This window comes from Halichoerus grypus, chromosome 2 (genome assembly GCF_964656455.1).
Source record: "Halichoerus grypus chromosome 2, mHalGry1.hap1.1, whole genome shotgun sequence".
Classification (NCBI taxonomy): domain Eukaryota; kingdom Metazoa; phylum Chordata; class Mammalia; order Carnivora; family Phocidae; genus Halichoerus; species Halichoerus grypus.
This window is the reverse complement of record NC_135713.1, coordinates 63986798-64003823: the sequence shown is the minus strand read 5'-3', so window position 1 is coordinate 64003823 and position 17026 is coordinate 63986798. Positions and strand designations below refer to the sequence as shown.

Sequence of the window (17026 nt, the reverse complement as noted above, 5' to 3'; positions counted from 1 at the left end):
ATGGGACAATATGAGAAAATGAGATCAGATCAGTGATCAGATCATCTGGGTTTTTGCACTTTATTCTAAATATGATGAAATGCCATAGAACGGTTGAGAGCAAGGGAGTGATGTAATCCAACCCTGGCTACTGTGTAAAATATAGTCTGTAGAGGACCAGGAGCAAAAGTAGAAGTGAACAGGAGGCACTTGCAGTATTCCAGGCAGGGTCTAATGTTTACTTGGATCATAATGATAGCTTGATCACTATGATCAAATGAGATCTTGAAAGTGGCACAATTATTATTGAAAGCCTCAACCAGAACCAGGGTTGAGGAACCAGGATTCTTCACTGGAACCGGAGACCACAGATAATGAATTGGCAGTTTCTCACTTCTCCCAAGGATGGTACATAACTGGTACCATTCGAGAGGCAAAGGACAGAGGTTAATTCATTACATACAATGGCTGTCTTGGGCATTAGGCCTACTTCTCTCTCAGAACCCCACTTGAGAAAGGCTGAGATGGTATGATCCACGGGAGCTGATAGCCAAAAGGTCAAGGAACTGAGAGGCCAGCGTATTGGACAGACCACACCCTAGGTTGAACCTACGAAAACTGCAACTTCATATGCTTCAGTCTAATAAGTAGATATTAAAGTCACCAAGAATGATGGCAGGAGTGGTGAAGAGATAAGATAGTAAGTGATGTGTTAAAATTTTCAATGAATGGCCAGGAAGTGGGGTGGCTGGTAAGGGGCAGGTGACCAGGAGGACAGTAGATGACTTCAAGGGTGGGGTAGCAGGGCTAGCACAATGGTTTGTGTTTCAAACTAGGTTTTTCTAGTAGTCTGGAAACAAATGAGAGGCTATTTACCCCACCTCCAGGTCAGTAGTACTCTGGCGTAAGGAAGAAGAAACAGCCAATACTTGAGAAGGTACAAAGAGAAACAGTATCTTCAGAGGACAGCCATCTCAGAGGACAGAGAGCAAGAGGATGAAGGAAACTTTCACACAGGAGGCTGAAAACATCGGGGGTTTTATTGATCACTGACACGAGTTCCAAGGGAGAAAGTAATTTTGAGAGTAGGAGGGGAAGATCAAGTCAGCTTATAAAAGTCCCCCAGATAACAGTCAGGTGGGGATGAGAATCTAGGTGATGAGAGATGCCATGGGAGGCTTGGATTTCTCATGGTGTCCAAAGTAAACAGACTTAAGGCATGACAGGATTAGTCCTGGTTATCTCTTAAAGGAGCAGTGCTAGCCAAAGGAGGTGTCCACATGACTGAAATGTTCTATATCTGTGGGGTCAAATATGATAGCCAGTAGTCACATGTGGCTATTGAGCACTTGCAGTGTGACACACACAAAAATGAAAAAAATATCCGTGAACTATGAGACTATTTTAAGTGGCCTAATACACAGGTAACCACAGTCCCTGTAGGGAGCAAAGGACAGAAAAAAATTTTGAGGAACTAATGACTGAGAAAATTCCAAACTTGATGAAAACTATAAATCTGTTGATCCAAGAAGTTCTAGGAAGCACAGTCACAGGAAACATCATCATAAATTTTAAAAGCACATCATAATCAAATTGCTTAAAACCAGAGAGAAAAAACCCTGAAAACAATCCAGAGAAAAAAGACATGTTACATACAGATGGGAAATACAAGAATTAATCAGATTTCTTGTTAGGAACAATACACGCAAGAAGATAGTTGGGCAAAATCTTTCAAATTTCTGAAAGAAAAAGTTATCAACCTAAATTTCTATACCCAGCAAAATCTTTCAAAAATGAGGGCTACTAAATGTAATAAAGTATCTCGGATTAGATCTGAGAATATTAAAAGAAAAAGGGGGTAGTAGCCGAAAAACTGGTGAAATTTGAATGAAGTCTGGAGTTTAGTTAATAGTTGTATACCAAAGGGGTGCCTGGGTGGCTCAGTCGGTTGGGCGACCAACTCTTGGTCTCGGCTTGGGTCTTGATCTCGGGGTCATAGGTTCGAGCCTGTGTTGGGCTCCGAGCTGGGTGTGGAGCCTACTTAAAAAAAGTTTTGTACCAGTGTTAGTGTTTTAGTTCCAACAAACGTACCATGGTTACATGAGATGTTAAGATTAGGAGAAAGTGAGTGAACGTTATAAAGAAATCTCTACACTATCCAACACTTTTACAGATCTAAACTATTCCAAACTAAAAATTTATTAAAAATTTAAAAGATGAAATAGAGACTTTTCGGATATACTAACACTGAAAGAAATCATCACCAGGGACCTACTCATAAGAAATGTTAAAAGTCCTTGAGGCAACAGGAACACTGCAATGGACTGGATTGTGTCATCACGCCTCATGGGACTGAGAAACTGAATTTTAAATTTTATTTAATTCTAATTAAGATTTAAATTTAAATAGCCACATGTCTCAGAAAATGGTAGATAATTCTAATGATGGCCTTTTTGTTGGGACTAGTCTTTTAGGAGTGGCTGGTAACACTGAGACAGGCATCATGCAGGTGGAACAAGCCTTCCCTTCTTTCTCTTACCTCCCGCTGAGGAAATGCTAGGCTGGAGGATGGTTAGTCTTAGCAGGACCATACACAATTCTGTGGCCTCCCTTTTTTTTTTTTTTTTTACAATTTTTTAATTTATTCATTAGAGAGTGTGCGAGAGCATGGGGGAGGGTCAGAAGGAGGGGAGAAGCAGACTCCCTGCTGAGCAGGGAGCTGGTCTTGGGGCTTGATCCCAGGACCTCAGGATCCCAGGATCATGACCTGAGCGGAAGGCAGACGCTTAACCAACTGAGCCACCCAGGCGCCCCTGTGGCCTCCCATTTTTTCTGCTGAGATGGTTTTGAGTTTGAGAGGGACAGACTGAATAGACTGTCATTCTGCCAAATCTCTTCTTTGTATATATAATATCCACTCTCCTCAAGGAGCCATCATCTTCACTGTTTACAGTTCTGGGCCACATGTTTTTATTTGAGTTATTTATTTGAGAGAGAGAGAGAGAGAGAGAGCATGAGCAAGGGGGAGGGGCAGAGGGAGAGGGACAAGCAGAGTCTATGCTGAGCAGGGAGCCCGACTTGGGGCTCGATCCCAGGACCCTGGGATCATGAACTGAGCCCAAGGCAGATGCTTAAAGGCTGAGGCACCCAGGCACCCCCACATGTCTTTATTTTTGACTGCTTGTCTTCTTTGGATTCTGGAAACAAGTGTAGAAACAAATGTTTACATAGTATTGATGGTTGTTCTGTAAGGCTTTGGTTATTTACTTGACCATTCTGTTTGTACAAATTAGTATGAGAACTAAAGATTAAGACCTAACCTAATTTATAGATAAACTGGGCACTGGTTCTAAGGGTAGTCTTAAATCTTTGGATAAAGCTAAGAAATAAATCTGGAATAATAATGAGAATTATATAATAATAAATGTTTGCTGAGGGCTTTCTGTGGGCTGGACACTATTACAGTTTATTTGGATTATCTGATACGATCTTTACCAAAACCTATGAGGGTAGATGCTGTTTTCTCATTTTGTAGGTAAGTCGACTGATACTCAGGTTAAGTAACTTGCCCAAGGCAACACAGCTAGTAGAATCCCAACTTGGACAACTCTAAAGTCAGTGCACTTTATTCTGCTAGGTGTTGCTGCTTCTTTTATGTATTAACAGTGCCAAGCCAAGTCCCAAGCACAGCTCCTTAGGATGTTTTCCATCCAGTGTTATATAAAGTCCTGAGTTAATGGTTGTAGGTTTATAGTGACTCTCTCATCTCTCAGTGATATCCCTCCTTTCTGTTCTATCCCTCCTACCTGGTAGTTGCTTTTCTGGTAGTTGTCCTCAGACTCCGTTGTTCCCTTTTGAAATCTTTGGCTGTTGTCATCAGTAGTTAGGTTTTTGGACTTAAGTTTCGTACTGAAATTTCTTCCTGCAGCTATTTGAAATGGCTGTCTCAGCCCTCAGAAACTAAAGTAGGAGGCTCCTTTAGAACAACATAGACCTTCATGCTCCTTCGTAGGGTAATATGTTTCAAAGGGAAAATATAGCTGCAGGGTCCAGTCCAGTTCACTCTGATCATAATATTTAATAATAAAATTAGCATATAGTTTTCAGCCACCTGCCAAATCTCTCCCTTTTCCACTTGCCCACTCATTTACCACTTAACAACTTTTTCTTTTCTCATCCGTTACCCTCTTATTTCCCAGGAAAGGCAGTGTGCTCTTGTAAAACAACATATGCTTCTTTATTTTATTTTATATTTATTTTATTTTTTAAGATTTTATTTTTAAGTAATCTTTACACCCAACGTGGGGCTTGAACCCACAACTCTGAGATTAAGAGTTGCACACTCCACCAACTAAGCTAGCCAGATGCCCCAACATATGCTTCTGTAAAGTTAGACTTGTACTGTGTTCCTGGTGCCATGTTTCTTTGTTGTTGTTGTTTTAGCTTTGTGATCTTTTTTTTTTTTTTTTTAAAGATTTTATTTATTTATTTGACAGATAGAGACATAGCGAGAGAGGGAACACAAGCAGGGGGAGTGGGAGAGGGAGAAACAGGCTTCCCACAGAGTAGAGAGCCCGATACGGGGCTCGATCCCAGGACCCTGGGACCATGACCTGAGCCGAGCCGAAGGCAGACGCTTAACGACTGAGCCACCCAGGCGCCCCTAGCTTTGTGATCTTGATCAGGTTATTTAATATTTCATCATCTATAAAATACAGATAATCATATATGCCTTGCAGAATTGTTGTAAAAGATTAGAAATTATGTTTATAAAGTCGCTGGCACAGAGAATGTCCTCATAAAACAAGAGCTTTTTTAAATCCATTGCTGTGATTTAATTTGGCACATATTTATTAGCATCTAATCAATGCTGGACTCTGCTGAGGATGCTGAAGAAACAAAATCCAGAATCTCTGAATTCAGAAAGTTGCATGGTGTAGAAGAAGACATATAAACAAATAACAACAGAAATGTGCTAAGTGCAATAGGGATATAAGTGCTAGAAGCAATTAATTCTTTTGCCAGCCTTGCCTGTGGAGTGCTTTCCAAGTATTTCTTTTGGAAAAATACTTGGTAGTCAAGATGGAGGACAAATAGAAAGGGAGAGGGGGGAAATAAACGACCCTTTAAAGGTTTCTTTAATCCGTGAGGTGCCAACCTTTTGAGAATTGATTTCAGCAAGGCACTTGATAAAATCTCTCATGAAGTCCTTATACATAAGATGGAGAAATGTGGACTGGCTGATAGAATAGGAGGTGGATTTGAAGGTGGTTATACAGTTATGTCCAGGATGTTTATCTCTTATAGTACTTTCTTTTTACTTCTAAAATCTCTGGGTTGGAAGGAACCTTAAAAATAGTGTACTTTTAACTTGTACCCAAGACCTCTCTATAATCTGGTCTCTTTTTTCTTCCCTTTTAATTTTTAATTCAACAGTACAGAAAAATATATAGTGCAAAAGTATGCCTCCCTCCTATTGCATTCCCCAAGTGTCCCTGTCATCCTCCCCAGAGACAAACACTATTAATAGTTGCTTATGAGGGGAAGGAGGAAGGGAGGGGAAAAAAAAAAGTTGCTTGTGTATATGATCTTGTTTTATTATGCATGTCTTTTTACACTTTGTGTTATAGTTATTTAGTGTATGTGCTATCTCCCCTAGTAAATTGTAAGCTCCTTAAAAGCAAGGACCCTGAGGCACCTGGATGGCTCAGTCGGTTAAGTGTCTACCTTCGGTTTAGGTCATGATCCCAGGGTGCTGGGATCGATCCCCACGTTGGGCTCCCTGCTCAGAGCCTGTTTCTCCCTCTCCCTCTGTGGCTCCCCCTGCTTGTTTTCTCTCTTTCTCTCTCTGTCTCTCTCTGTCTCTCTGTCAAATAAATGGATAAAATCTTTAAAAAAAAAAAAAAAAAGAAGCAAGGACCCTACCACATAATTTCCTATATATCCACAAATTACTTGCATGTTGAAGATTCTCAATAAATATTTGCTTGATTAAGTATTTAAAGGAAATTTGGACCAGGAAGAAGAAGACAGGCTTATCTAGTAAAATGCCACAGGTTTGTGTCCTTGGCCATGTCATTTATTATAACCATTTTCCTCATTGACTTGGATGAAGATGTAGAAAGCATGCTTGTCATATATGCAGATGACACAAAGCTGGAAAAAAGAGCTGATAACATCAGATGACAGAATCAAGACTGCAGATGATATCAACAGACTAGAATGTTCAGCTGAAAAGAACAAGGATAAATATAAAGTCCTGTGTTTAAGGGGGGAAATAACTAACAACTTAGTTAACCAAGTATAGAATTAGGAGACTTGTCTTAATAATATTTTATTTGAAGATAATTTGGAAGGGTAGGGGATGGATCTTAATTACCTTTAAGCTCAGTTTAAGATTGTCAATAAAGCAAATACAGCCTTGGCTGGATTAGTAGAATATGAGTCTCAGTGGGTTAGGGTTAGTTTGTGGTTCTTGTGTTCTCTCTCTGCTGGTCAGACTGCTTGTTGAGCATTTGGTCCATTTTTGGGTTCCACACACATATATAGAGAGACTGACAAATCGGGGTGTATGTAGAGGAGGTCAACCAGGAATGTAAAACTTGGGTATAGGAAATCAGACTGATCTATATCTATCCTGGGTTCTACCACTTTACCATTTGTGCTAGCTTGGCAAAGTCAGTGCCTCTGAGTTTGTTCCATACCTTTATTTTTATTTTTTTTAAAGATTTTATTTATTTATTAGAGAGGGAGCACGAGAGGGGGTAGGGGAGAGGGAGAAGCAGACTCCCCGCTGAGCAGGGAACCTGATGCGGGACTCTATCCCAGGACCCTGAGATCTGGATCTGAGCTGAAGGTAGCCGCTTAATCAGCTGAGCCACCCAGGTGCCCCATGTTCCATACCTTTAAAGTAGGGCAGAGTAATAATACCAATCTAGAGGATTGTTACAAGGATTAGAATTAACCTAGGCAATCAAAAAGTTTCTGCAGTTATTAGAGATTGGATTAATGACTAGATATAGTCCCTGCTTTGAAGGAGGTTACATTTCAGCAGACAACTGAGTAAATCTAAGATTGTAATGTAGCTTGTTAAGTGTTCAAAGAGCAAGCTGACTTATGGAAAAGGGGGTAAACTTACTCATACAGCCCCCAGTAAATACAGATTGAGCTGGATTGTTGTGTAGCAATAGAATGAGTTTCCCTAGGAGGAAGTGAATTCCCCTCCGTGAATGGATATAATCAAGTTGAGACTGTATGATTACTTGTTGGGGATGCTTATAGAAGGCATTTTTTATGAGTAGAAGGTTGGCTAGAAGGGTAGGCAAACTATGAACAGCTGGGGGCCAAATCCAGCCAGACATCTGTTTCTGTAGTTTTATTGGAACATACCACACCCCTTATTTATGTGTTGTCTATGGCTGCCTTCTATTACAGTGTAGAGTTGGGTAGTGTGACAGAGACCATATGGCCTGCCAAGCCTAAAGTATTTGCTATGTGGCCCTTTAGAGAAAAAGTTTTCTGACTCTTGGACTAGATCAGTGCTTTACAACCTAAATTATTTTGTGAACTGGTAACCTTCCTAAATTCTCTGGCATGGGGATTTCAAGTCAAGGGCGAAGAAGGCAAGATTTGAAGTGAGATGGTTATAGTTTTTCTTGTTATTGCAGGGAATGAAGACTAGAAAACAGTTGATTAACCTCCAAGATCTTTTAAGAGACTTATTTTATAAATAGATGCCTTTTGGTGTGAGACAAAGTATTGGTATGCCACCTGGGCTAAAGCTGTCTATACCCACTAGCACTGGGAGGTAGTCCTAATGTAGTGGGAAAAACTGGTTGTGTTACCATTGTGAACTTGTTTCCTCTCTTGTAATTGGAGCACTTTGTAGAGTAAAGATTGGAGCTAATATGGGTACTCAGATAGATGTAGCTATGTATGTCATAGAACACCTCATTGCAGTGTGTAGTCACACCAGACAGAATTTTGGTTGGGAAAGTATAAAGGGATTGAGTGCTGCTAGTTGGGATATTACACAAAACCTTTCCTTATGTGGACTAGATCTTTATTTTTTTTAATTAAAAAATATTTTTAAAAGATTTTATTTATTTTAGAGAGAGAGTGTGTGTGCTCCTGAGCATGAGCGGGGGGAGGGGCAGAGGGAGAGGGACAAGCAGACCCTTTGGGCTCCATCTCACAACCCTGAGATCACGGCCTGAGCTGAAACCAAGAGTCGGACGCTTAACTGACTGTGCCAGCCGGGTGCCCCTTGACTAGATCTTTAGATCTCATGGCAACAGGGGATAAAAAGATCTCATTAGCAAATACAGGAATATCTTGTGGCTGGCAATTTCAGGCAATACATTACAGGTGTTATTCTCTTTGCTAGAAAGGCAGAGGTTTCCCACATACTGCACTTCTTCTAGTGGAATAGGATTTTATTTATTTATTTTTTAAAAGATTTTATTTATTTGAGAGAGAGAGAGAGAGAGAGAGCGCGCACAAGCGGGGGAGGGGCAGAGGGAGAAGCAGACTTTCTGCTGAGCAGAGAGCCCGATGCAGGGCTCGATCCCGGGACCCTGGGATCATGACTTGAGTCAAAGGCAGACGCTTAAAGACTGAGCCACTGAGGTGCCCTTGGAATAGGATTTTAAACTTTGCTTCTTCCCATACATTTTGTCTTTTATATTTGGAGTCTACTGCCAACTAACGGTTTTCTTCCTACCCCTCCCTCCCTCCTTCCCTCCCTCTCCCTTACCCACCCTCCCTCCCTCCCTCTCTCTCTCTTTCTTTCTTCCTTTCTCTCCCTCCCTCCCTCCTTCCCTCTCCCCACTCCTCCACCCATCTTCCCTCCCTCTCTCTCCCTTCCTCCCCTCCCTCCCTTCCACCCTCCCCCTCTTCCTTCCTTCCTTCCTTCCATCCTTCCTTCCTCTCTCTTTCTCCCTCCCTTTCCTTCCCCTCCCCTCCCTTCGCCTCCCTTCCCCTCCTCCTTTTTTTGTTGAAAGTGTTGACTCGGAGACAAAAAGAGGCCAAGAGCAAGAGTGACAGTGGGACAGCTGTCCAGACTTCCCTAGACATTGACAAGTAAGTAGGTATGCTGTGTTCTCGGAGCTCTTTTAACATACCATTGTTTGGACTGAATAAAGAGACCCATTCCTCTCCTACCCTGGTTTTCCAATCACTTCATTGCTTTGATGTCTGAATTTATTTTTCTTATTCCCAATTTATGTCAGTGCAGGTGGCCTCTGTATCTTTTTTAATTACCCTAAAAAAGTCCTGCCACCCATTCCATTTCTACATTGCTCTTAGCTTTCTGTTTTCTTTGAATTTGTGTATTGGTATTGGGTACTTTGGGGAAGCAGTGAACTATTTTGCGGTATAATAGTACAGAAGTTGAGTTGCAAAAGGTTGGGCAACATAGGTGACTTCCTTGGGTTGTGGGTTGCAGCTTGACTAAGAAAGTACATTCTAAGGGGTGGTTGGGTATAAGTGATGCCTTCTGAAAGTAAAGACATTACCAACACAACGTTAAGTCAATTAGTCATTAGGCAGAAATGTTTATCTTTGAAATACAGATTTTAGACCCTAAATTTCATGGCTGCTTTCCCTAATCCAGTTGAGCAGAGCTGATCACTTGTTCCTTTTGGAATCGTGTCATGTGGACATTTGTCTAGGACTGTATTCATCCCACCATATTGCAGTAATTTTTTTTTCTTTTTTGATATTTCTGTCTTCCTAGGTAGACTGTGAATTATTTGAAGGCAGATACATGCCTTCATTCATGTTTATATCCTCAGCATCTAGTAAAATGCATCTGAGAGAGCAGTAACAGTAATAGCTGTTTGTCGAACACCTAATGTTATATACCAGCCACTGTGCTAAGTGTTTGATTTACTTTGTACCTCTCACAATAGCTGATAAGATAGTTATTCTTTCTTTTTTTCCTTCCTTCTTTCCTTTCCTTTCCTTTTTTTTCTTTTCTTTTCTTTTCTTTCCTTCCTTCCTTTCTTCCTTCCTTCAGGAAATTGAAGGGAAATTATAAATAACTGGTTAAGATCATGCGGCCAGAACTGGCAAAGCCTACCTGACTCAAAAACTTAAGCTCCTTCCACAGTGCTGCTGTCTCACATGTAGTAGGGGATTAATATATAATTTTTGCATTAATTCATAAAATTTTAAAGGTACACTGGTCTAGCTTTTCTCATAAGGCAGTTTTTTGCTCCTGTTTTTGAAGACCTCCAGAGAAAGTTTTCCTTAGAACTATTTCAGATCTCTCTTGCTGTATAGTAACTGAATAGTAATGGCCAGAAAGAGAAGTCTAAAATAGCAAGCTTTGGAAAGTTGTCTTTAGCTTCTTAAAACTACGTTGATCTTAAGAATCAAGCAGACCTGGCTTCTGATATTTATTAGCTATAGGACCTTGGGGAGAATAGTACCTTCTTAATAGGGCAAAAGAATTAATTGAGAAATTGTGTTTAAAGGCCTTTGTACCAGTTCTTACCACAGAGAAAATACTTAATGAATGTTCATTTTCTTCCTTTGTCCCCTGTGATTCCATTTTCACTGATGCCCAATAAACCTTACTTCAAGGACACAATTTCCCCTCTTTCTACAGATTCTACTGTTATAAAAAGATAAAAATAACTATGTATATGAAGTTATGCAAAAGCCTCTGGCAGAACCACATGGTTTTGGTAACTTCCTAGTTGATCTTGCAGGTTGTAGAATTAGGGAAGTCAACATACAGACTTAATTTACTAATCAGACAAGTTCATCCACCCTGGTAAAACTGTCATCTTGATTTAATGCTCTTGGTGTTCCCCTTTCGGTCTAAATTTTAACTTCCCTTTGAAAAAACTATTACACTTAATTTCAGAAGAGTTTGACAGAATATTTTATGTCTGAAGAGCAATCAGCATTGTTTGAGATAGTTAGAAGAACTGATTTCATTACCATCCCACTGCTGCAACAGCAGGATACGGAGAAACAGCCAGGGAAAACTGCTAATCACTCAGTCCTTTTGATTGGCGTCGGGTTAGTTTTATTGGTGATCCCGCTGAGCAAATCTGCATTGGTTGACATGTCTCCTCCACAGAATAACGTAAAAACACAATTGAGAGAGAGTAACATAAAAACACAATTTGAGATATATCCAGGAGCCCAGAGGCAAAAGCAAATCTTAAAACTTAAAAAAAGCAAATCTTAAAAAATCTAAAAACTTTCCCCTTTCTTCTGATTGGTTAGGAATGAGAAGTGTTATCTCTGTAAATCCCTGGTCCCATTCAGAGAGTACCAGAGTCATGTAGAATCCTGTCTCCAGCTTGCAAGGGGTGACCAAGGAGCTGGGCCTGAAGAGAGTGGGAAGGTATGCTCAGCTATGGAGGAGAAGCAGCAGCAGCGGCTGAGGAACCCAAAGGTGTGTATGGAATGTTTTAGGAAATTCTCCGAAGTTCTGTTCTATGCTTTTTTTCCCCTAGCTTCTTCCTTTTCTGCTTATCTAGAAACAAGATTTTGTTTTAAAATTATATTTTCTTTTAATTAAAAAGTAATACATGCTCACTGTAGGAAATATAGGAAATTCCAAAAAAAGTATAAAGAATCGGGAAATTATCTCCCACAATTTAGCTACTTAGAGATAACAACTTTTAGTATTTTGGCCTATTTTCTTTTTTTTCTATGCATTTTTAATGTAGTTGAGACCGTGTGTGTGTGTGTGTGTGTGTGTGTGTGTATAAACTTAACATTATAGCATAAACACCTTCCTGGGTTTATTTTCAAACTGTTTTTAAAAATTACTCTTAATGTTTGTATCACATGGAAGTCCTTTAACCATTCTCATATTATTGGACATTCAGGTTCTTTCCAATTCTTTTGTATTATAAGATTGTATTTGAACCATTAATCTGCGTACCACTGACTATTTCTTAGATTTCCTAAAGTGGAACTCATAGGGGAATGCATATAAACATTTTAAAATCTGTTGAAATGTACCACCAAATTCCTTTCCAGAAAGGATATCCAACCATACCCCCACTGCCAGGAACATATTTGAGATCAACTCTGTTTAGCACCTTGTGTGCCTGGTCTTAGGAAGCTGTGAGGTCTGGCCCCTGGTCACTGGGAAGATGAATGTGCTGTCTGGGCTTTGCAATTAGAGATCAGGAAGAGCAAATCTTGGCTTAGAGATCAAAGATAAAGCAGCAGCTCCATATTCTAGGCTTACTCACTTAGTAATCACTGCATACTAAGATGGATAAGCCATTATCTGTCATGACAAAAGAAAGGGACCCCTGTATTAATGGGGTGATTTTGAGGTAGTGATTTGGAGTTGGGGCTCATAGGTAAGTGCCTATATCATAGAGCCAGTTTATTCTTCTGACATCACTATCTCTAGAAGCTACCTTGAAACTCTTATTTTCTATTTTAAATCTCTCTAAATCTATCATAGGTCAAAGGCTACTGTTCTTTAATATGATCTTGGTGGAATAATTTGCCTTGACTCTGGTTATCCATTCTTGGATAATATTCTTGGCATGAAAATGTATTCTGTTCGTCATCACAGTTTGTATTTTTACTTGTATACCCTCATATATTAGAAAGCAAAAGACTTTTCTAGAGCTATGTCCTACATTCCCTCTCTCCTGGAGACAAGTGTGATCTGGGCTAAGGAAGTTGTATTTTAGATTCTCTGCCATGAGATAACCCTTTCATCTGTTTTTCTCTGTCATAGGAAAAAAACCACAGTGAAGGCCGGCTCCTCAGTCTCTTGGAACAATCTGAGCACAAGACTGCAGGTGAAGACCCCAGGAGCAGTTTTCTGAGCTTATGTCGCAGGCCTTCCAGTAAAAATAGCCACTGCCAATTCACTATTTGTTGGAGTTATGTGGGTGTACATTTGACCCATTAGCCAGACTTTGAGACTCAGTCTAGGTTATATCTCCCTGAAGATGGTAAGGACATACCCTGTATTGTTCATCATGTATTTCATTTCAGGCTTTATAAAGCCTGAATTTTCAGGACTTGCTGTTAAGAAAAAAAAAATTTCCAAATCACAAGGGAATGACACAAGCCCCAAATACCTTCCACAGAAACAGGCTTGGAAAACCAGACATGCAGACATTTCTTCCTCCTCCTATTGTTTTGTGCATCATTTGTTACTTTTAGTTTAGTGTCCCAGCCTACATTCCTGAGGGATTGTAGGAAGTAACTCTGTCTCTTTGTGCCTAGTATTTAGGGAACAGTAGAGTGGATTGGTTAAGAGCATTGCATAAGGTTAGTAGTACCAACTTCATAGATTTTAAGGATTATATCTAGTAAAGTTCCAAACATATTCCCTGGCATAAGCAGGCTCTTGATAAATGTTAGCTGCTATTATTACGTTGTTATTAGTTGCTGTTGTTAAAATTCAGTAGATGCAGATGGAAGAGAAGCGTTTGCTTAAGTCTGGTGAGATTTGCTTACCTTCTAGTTGTAACAGTTCATTTCCACTAAGCAAATCTGTTTTGCCTTCTGATGACTATAAAAAGGCAGCGTCTCCAAGCCCTATAGCCTGCTGCCTCTAGATCAGCATGTTGTGAATCTCTGCAGGTGGCAGATTTCTCTTGGCAACTCCTTGTTCCTCAAGTCCAGATTTGAAGTAGATTATTCAGAGGTTGTTCATTCAAAAGTGTTCACCTTGATACTTTTGCAGCTGAGCCTGTTGAATGCTAATGCTCACATTTTATGGGTCTGGGGATGGGGATCTGTATAAGACTGATGAAAAACAGGGCCCAGAACACAGGAAGCACATGAGCAATGAGAAGTGGTAATGATTACAACACTATTAACATTATTACTTTTTCTCTCTTATTACAGATGCAGAAATAAAGACCAAGTCTTCAGAAACAGGAAGCTTCAGGTGAATTGGGATATACATTGAAGTATGGCTGTCAGTAGTTCTAGAAAAGTACAGGCCTGGTCCTGGGTTCTGTGTATAGTGTGATATTCAAACTATTGAAAGTAGAAATCACCATGGAACTGTGTGACCTCTCTCTGTGCTGCCCCCTCCCCCCCCCCACCATATCTGGGCTAAGAATTGAATGGCTAGTTCAGTTTTATGGCGTTAAAACAGGCAGAGTGCAAAAGCTGTGACTTATTCTTCCCTCCTAACCCTGGTCTTCTGACCTAGATTTCAAGATGTTTGGGAATTTGGTAAAAAATAATTAAGGGGAAAAAAAAAGGTTTGGGAATTTGGGTCTGAATTCTCATTCTCTCACTATCTAACTGTGTGGCTTTGGGTATATGATTTACCCAGTGTCCTTATCTGTGAAAGGGGGAATGATAGTACTTATCTGGTTGGATTATTACAAAGATTATATGAACTAATAATGTATGTAAAAGCCTCTGGTACAATGCATGACACATACTTAGTGCTTATTAGTAGGTGTGTGTTGAATTCTGAATTTTTCCCCCTTCTCTCTAGGGTGCCCTCACCAGGGATGGAAGAGGCAGGCTGCAGCAAAGAGATGCAGAGTTCCCTTCCACATCTCGACTTAAACGAGTCTCCCATCAAGTCTTTTGTTTCCATTTCAGAAGCCACAGATTGCTTAGTGGACTTTAAAAAGCAACTTACTGTCCGGCCAGGTAGCCGGACACGGACCAAAGCAGGCAGAGGAAGAAGGAGAAAACCCTGAATTTCTAGGATCCAGACGTTGACAAAACCATTAGCAATAGGGGTGGGCCATGGTCATTAAGTCTTAGTGGCCCCTGTTTCATTGTTGAGCAAGTTTTGACCCTGCAGTTTTCACCACCAGCATCCACTCAGCATTCTCGTTTTGATGTTTTCTATAAGCTATACAGACGATTGTGTATAGTATTCTGTTTTATAATAGTCTGATTCACTTATAGTTAAAAGAAAATTTAAATATATTTATGTTTGTATGAAATCTTATTTCAATAAGATGAAGATCTTCCTTTTTTTTCTTCTGTGTTGCAGGGTTTGGGGTGGGAATATTTAAATTGTGGAGCTAAATTACATCCTAAATTACATGTTTCCAAATTAATTCCATTACTGGTCTTTGACATACTGCCTATATTCACTGAATGTATAGTGCACAATTCTGAGCACTGTGTGGTTACTCCCTTCACCTTTTCTGACATCATTGTGGAAGACGCCAAGGCAAACTCCTACTTCTTATTTTGCTATCCCTACCATTCAGCAGCCTGTCACTTCATTTTGCTGCATCACCTAGTTAAGAATTCTCAGCCAGAGCATAGGACCTTTGAGGGATATCTCCTGCCATTCTTACCAGGAATTTGTAAGTGAATGCTCTGTTACTAGTTCCTATGCAATTATTTTTCTTCCTAGATTAACCAGTGGGGATACCAGGCATATTCATCTATTAGAACCAAGATTAGTTCTCTTGCTGTCAAAGGTCATAGCAGCAACAGGAAATAACTTCTATTTCAGTATATTGGTAGAGGAGTGCACATTCTTGACCACACTGCCCAGGAGCTTTCACTGCAGAACAAGATGTGGTCTGTCTGCAGTGTACTTGCAGACTTCAAAGATGAGAGGCTATCGAATGGCAGAAGCAACTATCTGAGGGAGATGACCAAAGAAGGATGTTAAGAAAGCTAGCTTTGGCCCAAACTGATTTGAAGATGTAATAAAAGACTGTGGGAGGTGGCTGCCAATCAGGAAAGGATCCTGGGACAGGATAAATAGGAACATCACTCAGACTCTACTAACTTCCAATTCATCAAATTCAAAGTTACCTTTCTCTTGATTTTAAGATGAAAATGAGGTATGTGTTAGACTGGGAGGGGGTGGTCAGAGATAGCTAGGATGGAAGGCACTGCATAGGCCTTTAAAATAGTTTTCTTGCCTGTGACATTGCACACAAGCTCTTTGAGTTAAAGCAGGATGGCAGGCTCATGATTTCTTCCATGTTTTGGTGTTGGATGGCACTGACATTGTGGCCAGGATCACATAAATAATAGGTATTATTTTTTTTGAGGAACTACTACGGTTTAGGTAATGTATGTACCTTCATTTAATCCTCACAGCAACTGTGAGGTAGGTAGTATCCTCCCTAATTTTCAGGTGAGGAAACAGGCTCAGGGGAATAAATAAAGCCACTTCTGGTGCATGGCAGTGAGACCACAGTGCCCCTCGTATTCAGCCCTAAAGAAAATGCTTTATTTTGACTCTAGTATTGATTATTTTCCTTCTAATGAAAAGTAGTTTATTAGTAAGTTCTGTCCCATCAACTTCATTCTCACTAGTCTCTCTCATTAAATGGCAATTTATTGGAGGTAGAACATTATAAACGGCATAGTATGTTTATCTCTTTGCCTGAAGAGAAGAAAGGGAAAAGGCTGATTCTAGAAAATGCATTTTTTAGCTTAAAACTGGGCAATCTCCATAGAACATGGCTTTGAAAAAGGCTACTTGTTTTATTCTCCCTGTGCCAGTGGTACTGTGGGAGAGGCATTAATGAGACAATGAAGAGACAAAAAGTCAGTGGAAAGAGTATCACATCAACCTGAGTCTGAACCCCTGCTTCTGATACAGGTTAACCCCTCTGAGACTTTGTTTCCTTGTCCAAAAAATGGGGAAATCATACTTACGGGGTTGTAAGGAGTAAGGTAATGGGTATAAAGGCAAAGTATCTGTCACATGAAGAAGATGATGAGTGAGTGGCAGCAGTTATTAATGTGATGCTAGTTTTGTATGTCATAAGTAGTGTTTGGATGAGAGATGATAAAGCCAGAGAGAGATGGGGTGCAGATGCAAGAGGAGACAGTTCTTAGAGGAGTGAGCCCTTGACTACGTTAGCTTCATCAACTACCATTCTTCCCCAACAAGTTTAGGTCCCTGGGCATTTAGAGCTCACCTAGGACCCTTAGGTTTTGGGTTGTTTTGTTTTGTTGTGTTTTGTTTTTGCTTCTGAAAGATGGGAAGCAGATGTTCTGCTGGTGTTGCCAACTCTTGGAGAGCTGGAAATCTCCATGAACTTCACAAGCTATTACCATAAATTGGGGAAGAGGAGTTCTCTGTGTTAGGCAT

General features: G+C 40.2%; 1 protein-coding gene across 5 annotated transcripts in view; it reads left to right on the top strand.

Moving 5' to 3' along the window:
* Positions 1 to 15022, top strand: part of UIMC1 (ubiquitin interaction motif containing 1) — a 170184-nt gene extending 155162 nt beyond the window's left edge. For all 5 annotated transcript variants that reach the window (XM_078066907.1, XM_078066911.1, XM_078066908.1 and 2 more), the window contains 5 exons: positions 8982 to 9060; positions 11221 to 11392; positions 12707 to 12770; positions 13831 to 13873; positions 14438 to 15022. In XM_078066907.1, the coding sequence (XP_077923033.1) occupies positions 8982 to 9060; positions 11221 to 11392; positions 12707 to 12770; positions 13831 to 13873; positions 14438 to 14648 (569 nt within the window). In that variant the 3' untranslated portion in view covers positions 14649 to 15022. The remainder of the gene's footprint in view (positions 1 to 8981; positions 9061 to 11220; positions 11393 to 12706; positions 12771 to 13830; positions 13874 to 14437) is intronic.
* Positions 15023 to 17026: the final 2004 nt, after the last annotated feature.